The following is a 19,083-nucleotide window of genomic DNA, read 5'->3' as shown; positions in this document are numbered from 1 at the left end:
GACCTTGAGCAAAGACTTTAAGCCCTGTGGCCTATTTAAAAAACCACACCTCACACACATATCTCTAGGAGTAACTAACTGTTATTTTTCACTCTGTCTCCTCTAGTTTTCTGCGCAGTCTTCAGCCAGGCTGAAGCCAGTAAGGAACCTGTTCTTGTTTCCTGTGGATTCATCTATGTACTGTAGATCATGTGTTGTGTGTATTTTTATATAGATGGACGTAGAAGGGCCACATTGTATAGTGTGCTATGATCCCAAAATGTGAACTCATTTCTCTCTGGGAAGTCCTGGGACAGTCTGGTTCAGCGGTTGATCAGATGACTCCATCATGTGACTGTGTGGATGAGAAGCCTCTGGTCAGTAGTTTGACCCGTTGTTAACTTGAGGCTCATTGTTCTTCTTTTCTCTTCCCTTCCTCACTTTGTCCGCCTACCTTCCCTCCTCCTCCTGCTTCCTCCCCTGTCTGTCCTTCCCTCCCTCCCTCCTCTCTCCCCTCTGTTTCTCCTCTACTCTCTATTTTTCCCTCCCTCTCTCTCTCTCCCTCCCTCCCTCATCGGCAGATCCATTTGTTTACAGTAAGTCACACTTCCCTTATCTCCACTCACTCTAACGACCTCAACTGTGAGTCAGTGATCATATGAATTAGCATCAGAACCCAGTGTGAGTCTGTAGGCTAATGTGAATGAAACCAAATCCAGTGTGAATCGATAGCTGTACATGAATGACGCTGAGCCCCTCCCCCCTTCCCCAGACTATGACAGATTACGAATCGGAGGCCTCGTCGTTGCCGCCATGCTGGTAGTAGGAGGAATGGGGGTCCTACTGTGTAAGTACAAAACTAATCTGAGTTACTGTATTCTTAAATACATGTTATTACCTAAGTAAGAGTTTCATTGCCAAGCTCTAAATTATCACTCATTGTCATTCCATCAGAATCTACTGAAGGGTATAGACAAAGTGCTGTGTGGTGGTAGAGACTGGGGTGAACAGGTGGTGGTGGGCATGTTCAACTCAGTGTCCATGGTAACACTTCCTGGTTTATTCCACAGACACCAAGTGCACTGAGAGGAACAAGTAGGAACACCCTCTTGCACACACACACACACACACACACACACACACACACACACACACACACACACACACACACACACACACACACACACACACACACTTACATCTAACATACTTTCCAGATATAGTTCTATTGCATTGTCTTTAAATGTCTGTTTTGACAGAATTAAATTAAAAGTATCCTGTCTTGCCCCCCCCCCCCCCCCTTCTCTTGTTCCTCTTTGAACACCTAAAGAAAAGCGGAGGATGACACCAGCGAACTGTGAGCATGGATGGAGGGACAGAATCAACCAACCAAACTGATTCTTCTGATCTGAAGAGGGAGGGTGGGGGGAGGGGGGAGGGGGGGAGGGGTAGTAGATTCTAGGAGAGGATTCTGGGGTGGGTGAAGCGGTTCCTACACTGTTTCGCTCATATGTGTATTTGAAATCCAACAAACGAGCATCCTGAGAGTTTAGTGCTGTGGTGGTCAAACAATTCTTCCTTATGGAGGCTCTGAAGAAAAACAACAACTATCACATCTAACTTTCTAATGTTTGTGGCTACATTAGGTTATACCAAATAAATGTCCATGTTTTGAAAATGATTAGTATGAAAGAAACATTGTCTTATTTCAAGGCTCTAAAATTGTGGGATTTATTTTTATTTTTATTATAGCCTAGGCTATATTAAAAGGTACAATTGTCTTCATACTGTATACTGTATTAGGTAGGCTATTACTACATTTCAGGGAGGGTCCTCAGTTTCCCTCTTGCGCCTGTAAACACTGCTCATTTACATTGGACACAGATGTATTGATATTGTAATTCTGGACGCGTCTTCACTTAGCTCGGTTTCTATAGAGGTTTTGTTGTGGCAAAGACAGGTAGACAACAGCACCCTAATTAGCTTATACCTCAACAGCGTGCCCGGCAAACAAAGAATAGCCTCCCCCTTCCGGGAGCTCGATACGACCTGGCTTTAAACTCAGCCCATTTCCAAACCCAGAAAACCTGTTGAGCGTCATTGAAGAAGGGTGTTGGCGCTGTCCTCCCATTCCATTGTGTGCGTCTCGCTGCAAACCTAAGATTTCCCGATCTTTTACCCCAACACACTCCATTTCCGTATAACGCGCGTCGGAGGTAAGTTTCACAATCTCTGTCAAAAGTGTTATAGCCTATTCTGTAGAACTATAGAAATGATTGACATGTCGTTGTTAAACAGCCTATAATATAACTTCACGGGATACCTAGGTTAATTCATATGCCTCGAATTTAAGAAATCGAGGCTATTTTTTGTAATCAGCACTGAAAAAAACACATTTTCATAATTTGTAATTGCCAGTTTTTCACCAGTATGGTGATATACAACTTTATTTGGGTTTTTCTTATGGAGAAAACCGCTCGTGCCTATTTTCTTCCAGGGAAACCTAAACTGACCTTTTATTCGGGATAGCCTACATAGACCTATTTCTGTAAGCTAGAAAAAATAATGTGCCGTTCAACTGAATACGATAGTTTTCATACCGTCCTCCGCTTCTGTGTAGACTACCATTTTGCAATCATTTTGTAGGCCTACAATGTTTCGGGAGACAGTTTTAGACAGAGGGCGCTCAAACACGGGATGCCACCGCACGGCCAAAGAGCGTGTGTGATTTTGCGGCATGGAGAACCTTTGACGATCAAACCCTGTTGAATCCTATAGTGATGGCAGTGAATCGCAGTGAGACGTGTCGGGGCTCTTTCGAATTCGAAATGACATCTGCTGGTCAATTCCTGATATGGCGACTGTATCGAGTGATAAGTGAAGTCCTCGTTCACATTAGAGGCAGAATATAAATGAGCCCACCGTCATATTTAATCAGTAAAGGTTTTGTGACAAAAATCTGTCGATGTGTAGGCTACATGTCAAACAAATATGCGGTTATAAATCTTGATTTGTCTCCAAGGTATGAACTATTATACTGTGTTTAGTTCTTTTCAATTTATGACGTTTATTTTTATGTTCTTCTGATTGGCATTAATTAGCGACGAGAAATAAATGCTATTAACTTGAAATGTTGTCATTTTATATATCTAGATAGTCAACATTGTAGCCTACAGGAGTCAAAGTGTTGTGGCAATTTGGCTTGTGCAACTGCAGACAGAGGTATGGCAGAAGGAGAGACAGACTTGAAAAGGGTGAACGGATGGATGGATAAAATAAATTACAGGACCGAGGGGGCGGGAGGGGGGCGGGGGTTATTGTGCCACACAGTGACACACACATTGCACACATAGTGAGTGGCAACACAGCACACACACATGCAATTTTCGGGGTTCTCCCATCCAAGCTGTCCTCCACTGGGGGCAGCCAGGAGCAGTGAGCAGCCATCGTTCATGGCACCCGGGGACCAAGTCCGAGTCCTCAGTCCAGGTCTGGACAGGACCGGATTAAAGAGCATCTGTTCTTCTGCATATTTTTCATATTGGGTTCTTTTGGGAGGAAACCCTTGTGAACACGGGGAGAACATGCAAACTCCTCACAGGAAGGCCCGGAGACCTTCTTGCTGTGAGGCGACAGTACTGCGACCACCGTGCCACACATGAGCAATTTTGAGGTTCAGTGTCTTGCTCAAGGACACTTGAGCTGGGATCGAACCCTACTGTACCTCCCAAGCTATGTGATAGATAGATGGACAGACAGAAAGATAGATAGATTGACAGATACTTTATTTATCCCCAAAGGGAAATTATTTTGTTGCAGCAAATACACACAACAATACAAAACACATGACAAAAAGGCACAATAGGTAGAGAAATGTAGTCTACAATAGGACAGTACAAACATGCACAGTATGCAGCAAATCTAGACCTGAATAACCACGACTTCAGGGTTACCTAGACTTGGAAAATATTGTTTTAACTTCAGGGCTACCTGTTGTTTTCCAAGTCTGTCTCCTTCTGCTATGTGTCTGTGCGTCAGTGCGTGATCTTCGAATTCGACCTTCCGCTGTTACAATTCAGCCCAATGGAAACTGAAGAACAAGTGAGTGGGATGCTGAATGTCAAACATCCCCTAACCCATGTGGAAGTAGCCTCACAATGACCGTTCTCTCTCCCGCTGTCGTACTCACCCTTACTATTATCCCTTATCAAATTACTTTTCACAACAAGCCAAGATCAACTTCTGACCTCAAGATGAAATATCATCCAGAGTCTTGACGAGAGGGAGGGAGGGAGCAGGCGTCAGTGGGGAGGTAGGGAGGGAGGGAGGGCGGGAGGCGTCAGTGGGGAGGTAGAGAGGGAGGGAGCGAGGCGTCAGTGGGGAGGTAGAGAGGGAGGGAGCGAGGCGTCAGTGGGGAGGTAGAGAGGGAGGGAGGGAGCGATGCGTCAGTGGGGAGGTAGAGAGGGAGGGAGGGAGGGAGGGAGGGAGGGAGGGAGCGAAGCGTCAGTGGGGAGGTAGAGAGCCTGTCGAGGAGCGGCCTGCTTAGTGGTGAGAGATACATGGCTTCTCACGGTCGCACCCTCCCACCGAGGCGTCTCACTTTCCCGAGGTGAAAATTCCAGTTTGCCCTCTGCTTATCTCCTTGCTCTCCAGACTCGCATGCAACGCCAAAACTCACACCAGACCAGGCGCTTAGCGATTTTCAATCTACACCCAATGGCGGACTGGCCATCGGAACGTTCGGGAGGAATCCCGATGGGCCGGCCCTCAAGTGGGCCGGCGTGGGCCACACCCCCCTGCTCAACAAATCGCCCAGCACCCCCCCTTTCTCGCTCATCAGCCCCCTCAACCTGAATTATTTCCCCAGTCCGCCCCTGTCTACACCTCTTAGGATGTGACAGCTTCTATAACCTATAAGGCATCTTTCCGTGGCCTTGTCTTTGAAGCAGGACTGATTAGCTTCCAGCCACCTTTATCTCATCTGAAAGACAGCCAGCAGGGAGCTTTTCAGACCAGTGAGATTGTTCCTAGCTCTGTTGCGAACCGCTAACCTTGTGGTGAGCACAGATGACTCATGGTCATAGTATGCTACACATAATTCCTTCCCTTCTCCTCTGGCTATGGAAGAAATTCATCAGAACTACTGTTCTTTTCTTATGCCATCAGACAGACACTACACTGTAGGTGACAGCAATAACAGTACTCCATTTGTACATTAGATAGTGACTGTACTGTATAGCTTAATACTGACTACTTTATCACCGGAGAAGTACTTTCGTGTGTGTGTGTGTGTGTGTGTGTGCGTGTGTGTGTTCTCTTGTTACATTACAAAGGGCGCTGCCTATTCTCAGCGGTCTGATTTGTTCCTAAATTAGCAGCGTGTTGGATTCCTGTGTCCAGGCTCCACATCCTTTATGAGGCTGCCAAACACACACACACGCAGCTCACGCACACACACGCACGTACACACGTACACACACACAGGGAGAGAGAACTTGGAGGAGGAGGGCAGCATGGGTTATGTTTTATTAGACAATATCTCACACACACACTCACGTGCATGCAAACATGACACACTTTTGTGTAGACTTTTGCTAACATAAACATTAGGGCTGGGTTTAAAAAATCGATTCATCGATTCTGAATCAAATGATTCTGAATCGATTAATGAATCCCAAAATCGATCTTTTATTTAATGAATAAATTAAGGAATGAATAGTTAATTAATTCATTCAATGATTCATTCATTTTTGGAAATCAGTATCGATCAAATATCTAGTATTGATGTGTTGCATAACTTGGCAGTCATGTAATTAAAACACCAGAAATACCAGAACAGGCCTATGCTCTATGTAAGCACAACTAGCGATTCATCAAGACAGATTGATGAAAACAACCGTTTCGCGGCAGAAAATAGATTTTTAGAAACTGCATTCTCAGTGCCCCCACCACCGCCATTACATGGATATACTGTCTCGCGCTGGATTTTAAATTTCTTCTACATGCCTCCGAATTACACCAAAGTGATCTCGGTGAGTCAAACGTCTTATAATATATCGTAAATAAGGTCCAGGTTGTCAAAAACGAGCATTGTCCTTTAAGCTTACAGCTAAAAAAAAAGGGTTACTAAAAGGTTTTAGTAACACTAGCCGAATCGATATTGAATCGAAACGAATCGAATTGAATCGTGATAATCGATTCTGAACCTTGTGAATCGGAATCGAATCGATTCTTGAAATTCAAATCGATACCCAGCCCTAATAAACATACAGTACTACAGTATACAGACGGGAGATGACTGTCGTACAGTTTGGCGACACACACATACCCAGCTGTTGTTGACTCAGCCTGATAATCTCTCTGTAAGGCTGTGTGAGGGGCTGTGTCCCTCGCGTGCACGTGTGTGTGCGTGTGTGTGTGTGTGTATGAGTGTGTGTACACACATGTCTACAGTATGTGTGTGTAATAGAATGTCTTTGATCTGGAACGCCCTCTCATTTCCTGATCATAAACCCCCAGTTGCTCGAGTCAGAATACCTACTGAGAGGATCCAGCCAGCCTCCATTGCAGAAGGAATGAGAGGCCTTCGTAGGCAGGGCTCATCAGCCTCCACTCCTTTTATCCCTGTGGGTGATTGGAAATAAAGTCCCTCACCCTGGCCTCTTTAAGTACCTCCTGGCCTCTAGGCCTCCAGTCCCTCACTCTAAAAGATGCTGCAGACGCAAGGATCTAGACCTGCTGGTGTGTGTGTGTGTGTGTGTGTGTGTGTGTGTGTGTGTGGTGTGAGTGAGAGGACAGGACAGGTGAGAGAGGGAGACTGGTTGGAGAGAGGGAGAGAGGCAGGGAGCGTAAGTGAGAGAGGAGGTTGCCTGGGCCTTCAACCACAGCAGTGTTTGTCCCGAGTTAAGACAAGAACAAGCTCTCACCGACAGGGCGAGAGAGGAGGAGAAGGTAAGAGTGTGTGAGTGTGGAAGAGGGGAGACGAGAACAGCAGGACAGAGCAGTGAATCTACCCTACAAATCTCCATACAAAAGTCTGATTCTTCCTGCAGCTTGCATAACCAGAAACAGGCAGACCACCGCTGTGAGGAAGGGCAGCGTGACCCATGAGGAACACAAAACACTGGTGTCTTTATACCCGGGATGAGCCTGCCTGCCTCCCTGCCTGTCTCCCGGCCTGCCTACCGGGGTGATGGGAGGGGAACAGTGGATGAGTGTCTAGAGGTCCCCGCAATGCTGCCTGATGTCTTTTGTGGCATCGTCCCCAAACGGAGACACGTGAAAATACGCCACGCCCCACGGCACCCTCAACCCCGCCTCTCATGTCCACAAATACCCTCGCTCACCCCCACCGCGCCCTAAACCCCGCCTCCTCTCTCGTCCACGCCCTTCACTAACATTTACTTTGCGAAACGACTCTCACTTCAGAGAGCAGTAAGGAAATCGTCTCTTTCCTCTGCTCTCTCTTTCCCCGTCTCCCTGTGGCTGGGATTTTAAAACACGCAGCACTAGTTTCTGGAGTGGTTCCTGCTTGTTGCATTCCCCTCGTCTGGTCCTCGTTACCAGGGAGAGTCTGGGCCTTAAACAGCAGCTGTGTCTCCTGCCAACTGTCAGACTTGTCACGCCATAGCTCCACGCTCCTATAGGACGCAGAGAACATCCCGTTTCAGTCCAAGTAGCTATAAAGAAGGAATCCTCGGTTACGTCACACACATGGCTTGTGAGCTCCGCTTGGCTGCCAGCGCAGTTCTGGATAGAAGATACGTCGTCTCAACGAGGCCTTCTTTGTATGTTCATTGGCTCAGTTGTATGTTTTTATCCCCTCCCTCCTCATCACTGGGCATGTCCAACGACAAGGGCTGATTTGACTGCATTTGCATATGCAGATGGGGAAAGCTGGGAGTGTTGAGTTAATCACTCAAAACAACCTGCCGTCAGAGGGTTCTCTCTCCAATATGACTGAACTGAAAACAAATGATTTAAACAAGATAATCAACTGTAAGGACTTGAGACACCATAATTCTATATATTTGTGGTTTATTGTGTCAATGTATGTATATCACCTCTTACCAACTCAACCTTGTGGCCAACGCACTTCTAAAGTCCATACCGTTGTGTAGCAACAGCCCTGAAGGGCTTGTGTCTGAATGCATGTTTCAATGGGGGAGGGAGTGTGTGGGCGTTTTCTTTACTCTGAATGTATTTGGCTTTGTGCTCTGGAAAATCACTGGTCTGCCGGTGTGGCCATTTTGCCATGTGCTAGCATGTACCTACTGTAGAGTTACTCTCTAAATATCTTACTTATATTCAACCATTTTATATGCATAGAGGTCCCACTGAGACCAGTGTCTCTTTAACAGTGGAGCCTGCTAACAGCAATAAAAGCAACAAAAAGTACAATAACAGATGAGCAGAAGTACATAGCATCAGAAATTGAGACTAACAGTCAGAAATACATAGATAGAACTGACGTTTAATCTAATCTAGTGACCTTTGGTAGTTTGCTCTATAGGATAGCACTCATAGTATTAGTTTCTGATCGATGTATTGCAAGGCTTTCTGACCACACAGGTACATTTTTAGGGTTCGATCGAGACATTATACGCCCACTGACGTCGTTTGCTGGTCATTTGTGGCGGCAAGGCCTAGAGCTGAGAGCTGGAAGCTAGCGCGCTCTGCCCAACATTCTGACCGCATGCGTCTAGCAGGGCCCTATCAGGGCCATTTTGTACCAATCTTATTCAGATCATATGTCAGACCCAGGGGGAACTGCTCTGGGTTGCGTCAGGTCTCTGTTTACTTTTGGAGCCGGTGCAAGCCGGTTCTGGCTCTCTAGCAAGGCCTATATCTATCTGCCTTCCCAAACCGGTGCTCAGCTTAATCTAATCAGGAGGGACAGGGGATAATTTCATTCCACTATGTTCTCCAATACAACTTGAGCCTGGCTCAGATAGACAGGTTCCCTTTTACAGTAGATCCCACTGTGTAACTGCATTAGCTGAAACACGGACCAATGAGATCCTGCCTTCAAGCTTTGAGTGATCTCTGTGGAGGTGGAAGGAGGCTTGCAGTACATCGACTTCAACTGGTGTTTAGTTTCATCATCGTATCAGGTGTTCTAACATCTTGTCGAAAGGCTATTATAGCTGTGCTATGACCTGTGTGGTTCATTCTGTGGCAAGGCTAGTATGCCATGGCTATAACTATGTTACTACTCTCACATGACTGTACTCTCTCTCTCTACCTATCTATCTCTCTCTCTTTCTTCTTCCTTCAGGTGAAACAACTCCAAGATGGCCGTCATGTCTGCCTGGGTGCTGGTGACATGTGAGTGACACATATTCATGACCAATGAAATACAATAAAATGTATGCCAAGCACATCCACCATGCTGGTGCAGGACAAAATGACATCTGATAAAGTAAGGTTGAGGTCTGCACACAGCTACTCCACAGGGCTATTTATTAGGTAAAAGGTGACAACGTTTCGACCCGTGTGGGGGCAGTGACAAACATCACCTGACAAAGACCCACACGGGTCGAAACGTTGTCACCTTTTACCTAATCAATAGCCCTGTGGAGTAGCTGTGTGCGGACCTCAACCTTACATATTCATGACCAATCAGGCCCTCATCAGTTATGATAGTTACATCTCGCTGTCTCATCTACAGTACTCTACCTAGCTTTAACGGAATAGGGAGGGACCAGGGAATGTTGTAATCTTACACCAACAGTGAGTACTTCAAGGAAAAGGGGGCGTATTAGGACACAGCGCTGTCTCTCCTGACCGACCCAGAGCTCACTCCGGGATTGACTGATGTCTGAAGAGAGCGAGAGACAGAGAGACGGCCTGTTTATGTAACATGACAAATTAGATTTAGTGAAGTTTATATCTGGTACACTCCCAACCAACTCCACAGAACGTATAGGGAATGAAAGTAGATCAAATCCAGTGACCTACTAGAGTGCTATTTATAGACAATCCGCTTAATACGACACAACAGTTGTTAGTTCTACACTTCAGTTGCCATTTCACACGGCCATTGTCTCATCAACCTTACCATGTATTTCTGTTGTTTGTAGTTGTGTCCCTGGTTTTCGCAGAGGAGCAAAACCGTAAGTAACAAGCCATTCCACAAGATAGTAGTTTAGTTCTGAGTGTTTGCATGGAGATGTTGACATCATGGACTGGTATGGTTCTCAGAAAACCCATTGATTGGGAATCAAAGTAGGCGCTTGGCTGTTTGCGCATGTTAGGGGTGTTTGTTTTATCCGGACTAGTGGACTTGTGGGGGCTGTTTGTAGATACTGACCTTGCGCCACGCTTTCCCCTGCAGCTGAGGACGACCCATTCACCTTTGGTAAGTCGAGACGTTCAGCCTTGTTCACCTTTCATACATTTCCTGGCCTATGCGTGTTAAGAGATGGTCACTTGCTAGAAATGAACCTCTCTCTCTCTCCCCCTCTTTCCAGACTACCACCGGCTTCGTGTCGGAGGTCTGATCCTTGCAGCAGTTCTCTGTCTGATTGGCATCACCATCCTTTTCAGTAAGACACTCTATGGTTTTATCGCACACACACACACACACACACACACACACACACACACACACACACACACACCACACACACATACACATCAGCATACTCTTGATGTGGACTGATAGGTGCGTTTCCCTCCTCTCCCAGGTGGCCACTGCAGGTGCAAGTTCAACCAGGACAAGAGGAGGAGAACAGGAAGCAACGCCCAGCAGATGCTCAACGACCAGGGTATGTCAGCTCCCAATAAACTCAAAATTGGCTCGCACTCAGATAGTTCAGACAGCTCAAATTAGATTGCCTTGCACTGGGCACTAAGCCAATCAGGATGCAGATTGCATGACAGATTGAGTAGAATGAGTTACAGTTCCTCTGAACTATCTGGGTGATTGGTCAGATGGGTCTCAGTTAATTTCCCTGGTTCCTTGCATCCCAACGCGAAATGCCTCGGTGCATTCTTCTCAAGGGGACATCCAGGTTCTGTCAAGGCAGTTAACCATCTGTAATCAGTCCTAATATGAGATCCAGATTATCCATCTGTAATCAGTCCTAATATGAGGTCCAGATTATCCATCTGTAATCAGTCCTAATATGAGATCCAGATTATCCATCTGTAATCAGTCCTAATATGAGATCCAGATTATCCATCTGTAATCAGTCCTAATATGAGGTCCAGATTATCCATCTGTAATCAGTCCTAATATGAGGTCCAGATTATCCATCTGTAATCAGTCCTAATATGAGGTCCAGGTTGGCCATCTGTGTTTGATCGTTCTTATATGGCACAATGGAAACAATTGGCTAAATTTCACTAATAAACTCCACCCACCTGACACTCCAGACAGGCTCAAGCAAACGCTGAAGTATTAAAAAGTAATTCAAATAGTATTTTGACCTATAGGTCTGATGACCCCCTGTTGCTCTCTCTGTCCCCAGCCCGCGCAAGTGAGTGTTAGAAGCCCAACTTGAACTGACGTCCCGACTCGACTAGAACCTATGCAGCTTGAATGGTCGGAGCTGGATTTCTTTGGTCCAATGGAAGCTGTTGATTATAAGGAAGAAGAGCTGTCTTCCACTGTATTGTACTGCTTTACTTGGTTACCTGAACACAATCACTTGCCCTGGCCAAGCACACACACACACACACACACACACACACACACACACACACACACACACACACACACAAACCAGTACATGTTTGTTTCGATGTTCTTTGTATTTAAGTTAACCAAAAAGAAAAAAAAAAAGTGTGTCAACTCACCCATGACTACATTTCAATGTTTATGAGCTTCTCTGTCTCCACCTAGTGGATACATGATGTCGTAGCTATTAGACTGCAGTATGCTCTCCCTCATGTTACTATAGAAGAATATACACTATAAACTAATGAGTCTCATCTTGTCAATTGGGAGCTTCATAGAATAATATTGATAATGTCGCTGGTGTGTGGTGTCTACCATTGTTTGATAAAGTAAGTGTTTCTATAAATCCATCTGTCAGTGTCATTCCTTACTGTGTGTCAGAACCTCATCTTCTACATGGCTCTTCATGCAGTAGTGTTGTAGTCGGACGGTCTCAACACCACTTTTTAAAGGTCTCGTCTCGGAATTGACCGAAATTTTACTCATACTCAGAATTAGGAATATCACTCAATTGGTTATGCATTGTCTAATTTATTTGTTGTCTATGCAAAACTTTCCGCTTCAAATGCAACCAATAACTTGTCAGATCAATTTGAGGAGTGCCTATATGGTTTGCATGTTCCACGTTTTATCGTAAGTGTGTCATGCAGTGTGGGACTCGCACTGGTCTGGTTCTGGTCTTGACTCGGTCTCAACCCCTCAAGGTCTTGGTCTTGTCTCAGCCTCGATACACTTTGGTCTTTGGACATGATTTGGTCTCGGTTTAGTTGGTCTTGACTACAACACAATCATGCAGTTCTGTCTGCAACCTGTTTTCCTATCCAACCAGGGCCCAGTACACACACTCACACTCTCAGTCAGTGGCCTGGCCAGGTGTTATCTGAAGCATATGGCTCGTCACATCTGTGTAGCTCTGAGCAGAGCCAGGTATACTGGGGTGAAGAGGGTTACACAGACAGGGGACACTTCTATTTCTGTAACCAGGTCTAATAAGCCTGACATTTATCTGATGTCTATAATGATGAAAATGAACATCACCCACTCATGATGTCCCACCTCAATGGATGGATAGCTAAGAAAAAACGTGAACATGGTTAGCCTAGGCCTACAGGGCCGAATAGTGCACACATTTTGAATTGGAAGTTATAGCCAATAACAATCACCAGATTGAATAACTAATATCAAGAAACAAAATGTCTTCCTCTCAATGAGTAAACATAATTTGGAGGGTGTTCTTGAATCTTGAAAGAGCAAAGGTAATGCAGCTTTTATCACAACAGTAGCCTATGCAAGAGAATGGCAGCACGCAACAACATCCAGTGGTACTGACAACAGCGGGACATTTCATTCATATTCATATTTTCTGTTTTAGAAAGGAGATGCACTTGTGAGTTCTGGCAAGAAGTAGTACATTGGCTTTTCCTACGTTAAATGCTATTATTATTAGTCACTTTGGATAAAAGTTAAATGACTGTAATGTAATATAATTTTTTCCATTTACTGTTAAATCTGTTTATTGCTATGGTAGTTTACACATACTAGGAGTTTGTTTAGGTTGATGGTGCATACATTGATGGAGACAACATTAGAGAGGATGCAGGACAAGGCAGTGCAAAGACAGGACAGTGCAAATACAAAACACAATATATACAATAAAGTATGCAAAATACACTATACGCAGAATGGAGTGTGGTGTGTATACAGTGTGTGTGCAGAGTGTAATGTACAGGTATGTACGATGTTATATACAATGTGTTTGCCGTTGTGATGTGTGTGTTCAGTGTGGGTTTACAGTCTGCACAGTACAGTCAGCTGTTATATGCAACTAGTGCAAAGGGGACAGAGTCATGCAGCGAGGGAGGGGGGAGGGGGGGGTGTTGAGCCTTTTTGATGAGGCTGATTGCCTTGGGGAAGAAGTTGTTTTTGTGGCAAGAGTTCTTGGCCCTGATGGACAGCAACCTCCTGCCAGAGGAAAGATTGTGACCGGGGTGGGAGGAGTCAGCCACAATCTTTCTGTTCAAGCTCATATAGACAGTTCTTTGAAGTGGGGTTGTAGTGCTGCAGATAAGCTCATATATGGAAGGTATTGTGCATTTTATGACTAAAGCATGAAGCTTTCAGCATATGATCTATACACCCCAAGGATTAATTTCAGACATAGAACCACTTCAGGAGGGACCTTTTATGGCTGGTGCTGTGGTGATACAAGCATGAAAATTGGGATGAGCTGTCTCCATGGGTCACTTGACAAGACACCACTTGAAATTTCAAGATGGCGACCATTTTTCAAGCCACCTTAGTGGAGCAGTTATAGTGCGGCAGATACGCTCATATGTAAGGTATTGTGCATTAATAATATTAATTGTGCATTTTATGACTAAAGCATGAAACTTTCTCCAGTGTTTCTATACACCATGTTTCTACACACTATGAAGTCTGTTTTCAGATGTGAAACCACTTCTAGAGGGACTTCTGGAACTTGTCAGAAGTCGAACACATTTGGGTCAGTCAAAATAGACTGAAGCGCCCACCATTTTGATGGCCATTTTGGAAAATGGCCCCAACAGCCGTAAAAGGTCCCTCCTGAAGTGGTTCTACGTCTGAAATTAATCCTTGGGGTGTATAGATCATAGGCCTATGCTGAAAGTTTCACGCTTTAGTCATAAAATGCACAATTGTTAACCTGCAGCACTATTGGGTTTAGATAGTTGGCAGTGGCTATAAAGCATTCAAGCATCCATCATTTTTATTTAGGCTAATGCTTACTTGAGACCTTCTCACGATAAGCGTTTCATTGTAGGCCTACGTGCTAAAAAACAAAAACAAAACAATAATAACGGATGACACTGTATGTCCATTCAATGATGAGTGTAGGTTATTAGAGCCACCGTGCGGAGGCGCCAGACTGTTATTCATATCCGGCCGATGTTGGGCTCTCATTTCACTCCGCCCTACCCAAACCACACCCAACTTCTGACGGACGGCGGAGAGAGAGAGCGAGAGAGAGAGGGAGAGAGGAGAGAGAGAGAGAGAGAGAGGGAGAGAGGAGAGAGAGCGAGAGAGAGAGGGAGAGAGGAAGAGAGTGGCATAGCAAGAATCACTGCGAGCGGTACACAGTCAGAAAACGGGACGTTACGGTGAACAGAGTCAAAGGGAAACGCAAAACAAGAAAGAAACCTTTCTAAACCAAGTGGATCCAAAGAAATCTCGCCAGCTGAAAAGAAATCTAGCCTTTAGGTCTACTTTTCTATTTTAATAAAGAAGACAACAGTAATAACCGTTATGGACCCAAGCGCCCCCCCCCCGCCAGGCTGGAACTCCGGAGAGAAGTCCGGGATGATGCAGCCCCCTCCTCCCTCCTACCAAGAATACCCCCAGTACCCCAACGCTGGCGTGCAAGGCTTCGCACCTCCGCCCCATGGGGCCCCGGGGCCGCCGTATGGGCAGTATTTCCCAGGGCAGTCGCCCGGGCCTCAGGACACCGTTGCAGTGCAGCCGACGACTGTATACGTGACCCGCGGCCCGCTAGCCAACCCTGTAAAAGATTACCTGGGGTACTCCATCTTCACCATGGTTTGCTGCTGCTTGCCGATTGGAATCGCCGCGCTGGTTTCCTCCATCTCGGTAAGTCGAATCACTTTTTGGTTATTATGAAAACATAACTTGATATGGTAGTAGCCTTTGAGACGGGTTGACTAGACTGTGAGATTGTGGTATATCATTGAAAAGTTGTAGCCTATGTTGTTGGGCTCGAGTGTGCTTCTGGCGGCCGTGTGTGTGTGTGTGTGTGTGTGTGTGTGTGTGTGTGTGTGTGTGTGTGTGTGTGTGTGTGTGTGCGTGCGTGCGTGCGTGTATGTGCGCGCGCGTATGAGTGTGAGAGAAAGAAAGAGAGAGATTTTAGAGGGGCTATGGGGGAGTATGATGACAGCAGCTCGGTTTAGAGGAAAAGTGGCAATTCTGTTTAGAAAATTATATTCATAGCCTATGTTCATTTAGGGCTATAATGGCATTCATAATGAAGTGGCATAATAGTATAATGAGAGTAGGCCTATTCAGCCACGATGTCTATAGTAGCCTACTACAATCAAATTAGTCAACACGTAGGCTATAATGTCACCGAATTGCCTAATAGCGCCCTTCTGAATATTGCGGTTCACGTGTGTGTTTTGTATTAAGTGTTTATTATTTTTATGTCCTACGTAAAAATAAAAATAAACGATGTAGACTACACTCTTAGCAACAGGGGTGCTAACTAGGACCATAAGGGAGTCATTTATTGTTCTAGATGGATCCCTTTACCTTACAAAGAACCCTACATGAGCCCAATCTTCCAAAAGGGGGTCTTTAGATAAACCAGGCCAGGTCCAGCCTGGCTTATGTGCGTGGCTGGCTTGTTTCTGTTCAGGACTGGTAGAACGGAAGTTAGTCATGCCCTGAAATAGCTGTGAATTGAAATGACATGAAATATTGTCTGATAAATTAAGATACAGTAGGTCTTGTCGCCTGGACACATCAGTTTCAATGCTTCCGCAGTGTTTCCTGTGGAACTGATCTCTTGGTGTGGTGGTGTGTGGAAAAAAGAGCCCGATTTCGAAACTAAAGCAGGGGATCGGAGACCGCCCTTCTTCCTCCCTTGTTCCTCTCTCCTGTCCCCTTCCTATAAGTAGGCCTATAAAGATGGCCTAACCTATCTCGTAAGGCTGGTAAAGTCCTAGAGCTTAAAATGTAATTAATTACATGTAACTGGACGGGATAAAACAGTAACCACACAGGCACTTAATAAATCATATGGTTTATAGACATATTTTAATCAGATGTATTGTAGGTTACCATTATAACAGCAGCTGTTATAATGGTAACAGCTGCTGTTTTCTGTTATTTTGATTGGCACTTTTTAGGATGCTGGAGGAACATTAACGCAAGCTAGTGTTAGTTCAGCCAGCCAAAAAGACTGTCGCACAATCCATCAGGCAGCGCTGCACCTGACTCGCACGAAAGTTGCAGAACCTACTCGCGCTTGTGGTGTATGTCTCCTTGACAACGCTCGCTTGAAGGGCTGACTGACGGACGGACAGACAGCAGCACGTAGCTCAAATGGAGCAGGCTCCGCTTCGGCTCAAACTGTATTTTCAGATAACGTTACGTAACGTAAGCAACACAAGGCCAATTTATCATATTCATTTTTTACTTGTCCGATCAGACAACTGCATGTGGCATTCCTCTTGCCGAACAGAGTTTACTGGTCCCTGGGAAGCGGGCAAAACTGTTAGCCTACTACAGGTAGCTTGCCTTGTTCCTTAATCCCCCGGTGTGAATCATGGCTAGCCGGCAATAACCTAGCCTACCTGACTGGTCTCATCATTCTCCTCTCTCTTCCTTTTCAAAAATCGTCGTATGCCCATCTGGAAAATTGTATTGATATATTAGGTTATAGGATCCACTAGTTGTCATCAGGGAATTATAAAACCAAAGGCTTTACCAACGTGCTTGAGATGGGGAGGAGCTGTCGGCACGTCTAACTGTAGCTATAATGGCACTTAGATTACTAACATAAATGTATTTTAGACAGTAGGCTAGGCATTTTGAGGAGTAGGTCTAGGTGCCAGCACCAGTGTTTGGCCCAATTCAAATACTGGTTAACACTATTTGAGCGTCAATAGCCTACCTATCTTTCGTTGTAACCTCATGCCGCTCACCGAAGAAAAAATCCCTTCGAGTCTTCCGATCACCTCAGAAAGGAGCAGCATGGAGCGGCACAGAGCGTGCGGCCTATAGGCTCTTTATTGAAAATAAATAGTCCTAATGTGGTCGCGACAGTGGTTTTGAAAGCGCATTTAGGCAGAAATATTTAGAAAGTTTTATTTATATATAGCCTAATTTGTATTATTGTAAAATGTAGGCTTTAGGCTATGCTTTAGGATCCGCCAGTTGTCATCAGCGAATGATAAGACCAAATAGGCCAGAGATGGGCAGGACCTGTCCAGACTTTTCTTACTGGAACGTTATCTAGCTCTACGCTGTATGAGTCCACTTATTGATTACAAACATGAATATATTTTTAACTGCTATGTACCCTACTGAGGAGTAGGCTAGATAGCCTACCAGCACATTTTGGTCCAATTCAAACACTGGTTAAACACTAGCCTATATTATTTTGTAATAGGCTCGCTGAAGAAAACATCCCTTCACGCGCAAATCTTTTGAGTTGAGCACAGAAAGCAGCATTCGCAGAGCGCGCGGCCCAAGCTATTGTTGAAAAAAAAAATGCGTGCACGACATTATCATGGTTTTGAAAGAGCATTTAGGCAGAAATACTTAGAAAGTTTACGATTTTTTATTTAAGACTTTAATATACAGTATACAGCCCAATTTGTGTTATTATTTTTTGTATAGCAAATGTACAGTATGCTGTGGCGGCAAGGATTTTGCGCAAAACCTTACCAGCGGAAACACTGCATCCATCTTCATCCGCTTATCCGGGTTTGGGTCGCGGAGGCAGCAGTTCCAGCAGGTGGCCCCAGACATCCCTTTCCCTGGCAGCATCAACCAGCTCTGCCTGGGGAATCTTTAGCCAGCTTTAACAGTTTTTTTTTTCTCAAATTAAAAAATCAGTTTGAACAAAGCAAATAATGTAGTAATGTTAAATCAAAAAGTGAATTAAAACAAATGAAAGTTTTCAGATATAATGAAATCATAATTTCTACTTGCAATTTTGCATTAATTCATATTTTCAACCTGGCTTGAGCCAAAATCTTACACAACTTGAAAGTAACATGTTGTATGAATACAATGTATTTTTTAACTTTCAGAAAAACGAATGAAATCGTCTCAACCTGTTACAAGTAATTGAGTTACTTGCCTCCAAGTTGAATAATCAAGTTGGTTGAAATTCTGAAAAGACACACAGTTACATTTTGAGCATTTCTTTTAATAAATTTCGCAAATAACTGTAAGGTATTCAAACCTTTTCAAAAGGTTTTGAGGTGAGGTAGGCTATTGTTTATATAAAATATAAATAAGATAAATGTATAAAAATAAAATGTAAATACTAATAATAATTTTAAAAAGCCTAACATCCAAAAAACAGCTCAAATGAAAGGTTCCTCATCCCTTAGATTTTACATGGTAATTGGTGGCAGTAAGAGGCTGGATTCACATTGGGTCCGGCGCTCTGGATTGGCGCTCCTTTCATTTAATGGTGGTAGTGCGTTTAGGCTACGTTTGTTTAGCATACACGCACACAACCACCTACTCACATAGACACACACACACACAAACACCTACTCACACAGACACACACGCACACAAACACACACAACCACTTACTCACACAGACACACACACACACAAACACACACGCACACAACCACCTACTCACACACGCACACAACCACCTACTCACACAGACACACACACACACA

The 19,083-nt window shown here is 44.7% G+C and overlaps 2 protein-coding genes across 2 annotated transcripts in view; both read left to right on the top strand.

Moving 5' to 3' along the window:
• Window positions 1–2,069: 2,069 nt before the first annotated feature.
• fxyd3 (FXYD domain containing ion transport regulator 3) lies at window positions 2,070–11,785 on the top strand. The gene is made up of 7 exons (XM_084443791.1): window positions 2,070–2,195; window positions 9,257–9,306; window positions 10,062–10,094; window positions 10,316–10,339; window positions 10,452–10,526; window positions 10,668–10,748; window positions 11,454–11,785. Exons 2-7 carry the CDS (start codon window positions 9,273–9,275, stop codon window positions 11,471–11,473), a joined length of 267 nt encoding a protein of 88 aa, XP_084299917.1. The 5' UTR covers window positions 2,070–2,195; window positions 9,257–9,272; the 3' UTR covers window positions 11,474–11,785.
• A 2,973-nt stretch (window positions 11,786–14,758) lies between these two features.
• LOC311313620 (dispanin subfamily A member 2b) overlaps window positions 14,759–19,083 on the top strand; it is a 37,923-nt gene continuing 33,598 nt past the window's right edge. The window contains exon 1 of the mRNA XM_084443789.1: window positions 14,759–15,286. Within this exon, the coding sequence (XP_084299915.1) occupies window positions 14,945–15,286 (342 nt within the window). The 5' untranslated portion in view covers window positions 14,759–14,944. The remainder of the gene's footprint in view (window positions 15,287–19,083) is intronic.

The sequence above is a fragment of the Borostomias antarcticus genome (genome assembly GCF_949987555.1).
Source record: "Borostomias antarcticus genome assembly, chromosome: 10".
In the NCBI taxonomy this organism is placed as follows: domain Eukaryota; kingdom Metazoa; phylum Chordata; class Actinopteri; order Stomiiformes; family Stomiidae; genus Borostomias; species Borostomias antarcticus.
Note: the sequence above shows the minus strand (reverse complement) of the source record. Positions and strands in the feature narration are given on the sequence as shown.

Excerpts from the sequence above, each read along its gene's own strand:
- fxyd3 (XM_084443791.1), top strand. The coding sequence starts at position 9,273 with ATGGCCGTCATGTCTGCCTGGGTGCTGGTGACAT. Across the intron at positions 10,095-10,315 it reads TTTCGCAGAGGAGCAAAACC|CTGAGGACGACCCATTCACC; the intron begins GTAAGTAACAAG and ends TTTCCCCTGCAG. Across the intron at positions 10,749-11,453 it reads GCAGATGCTCAACGACCAGG|CCCGCGCAAGTGAGTGTTAG; the intron begins GTATGTCAGCTC and ends CTCTGTCCCCAG.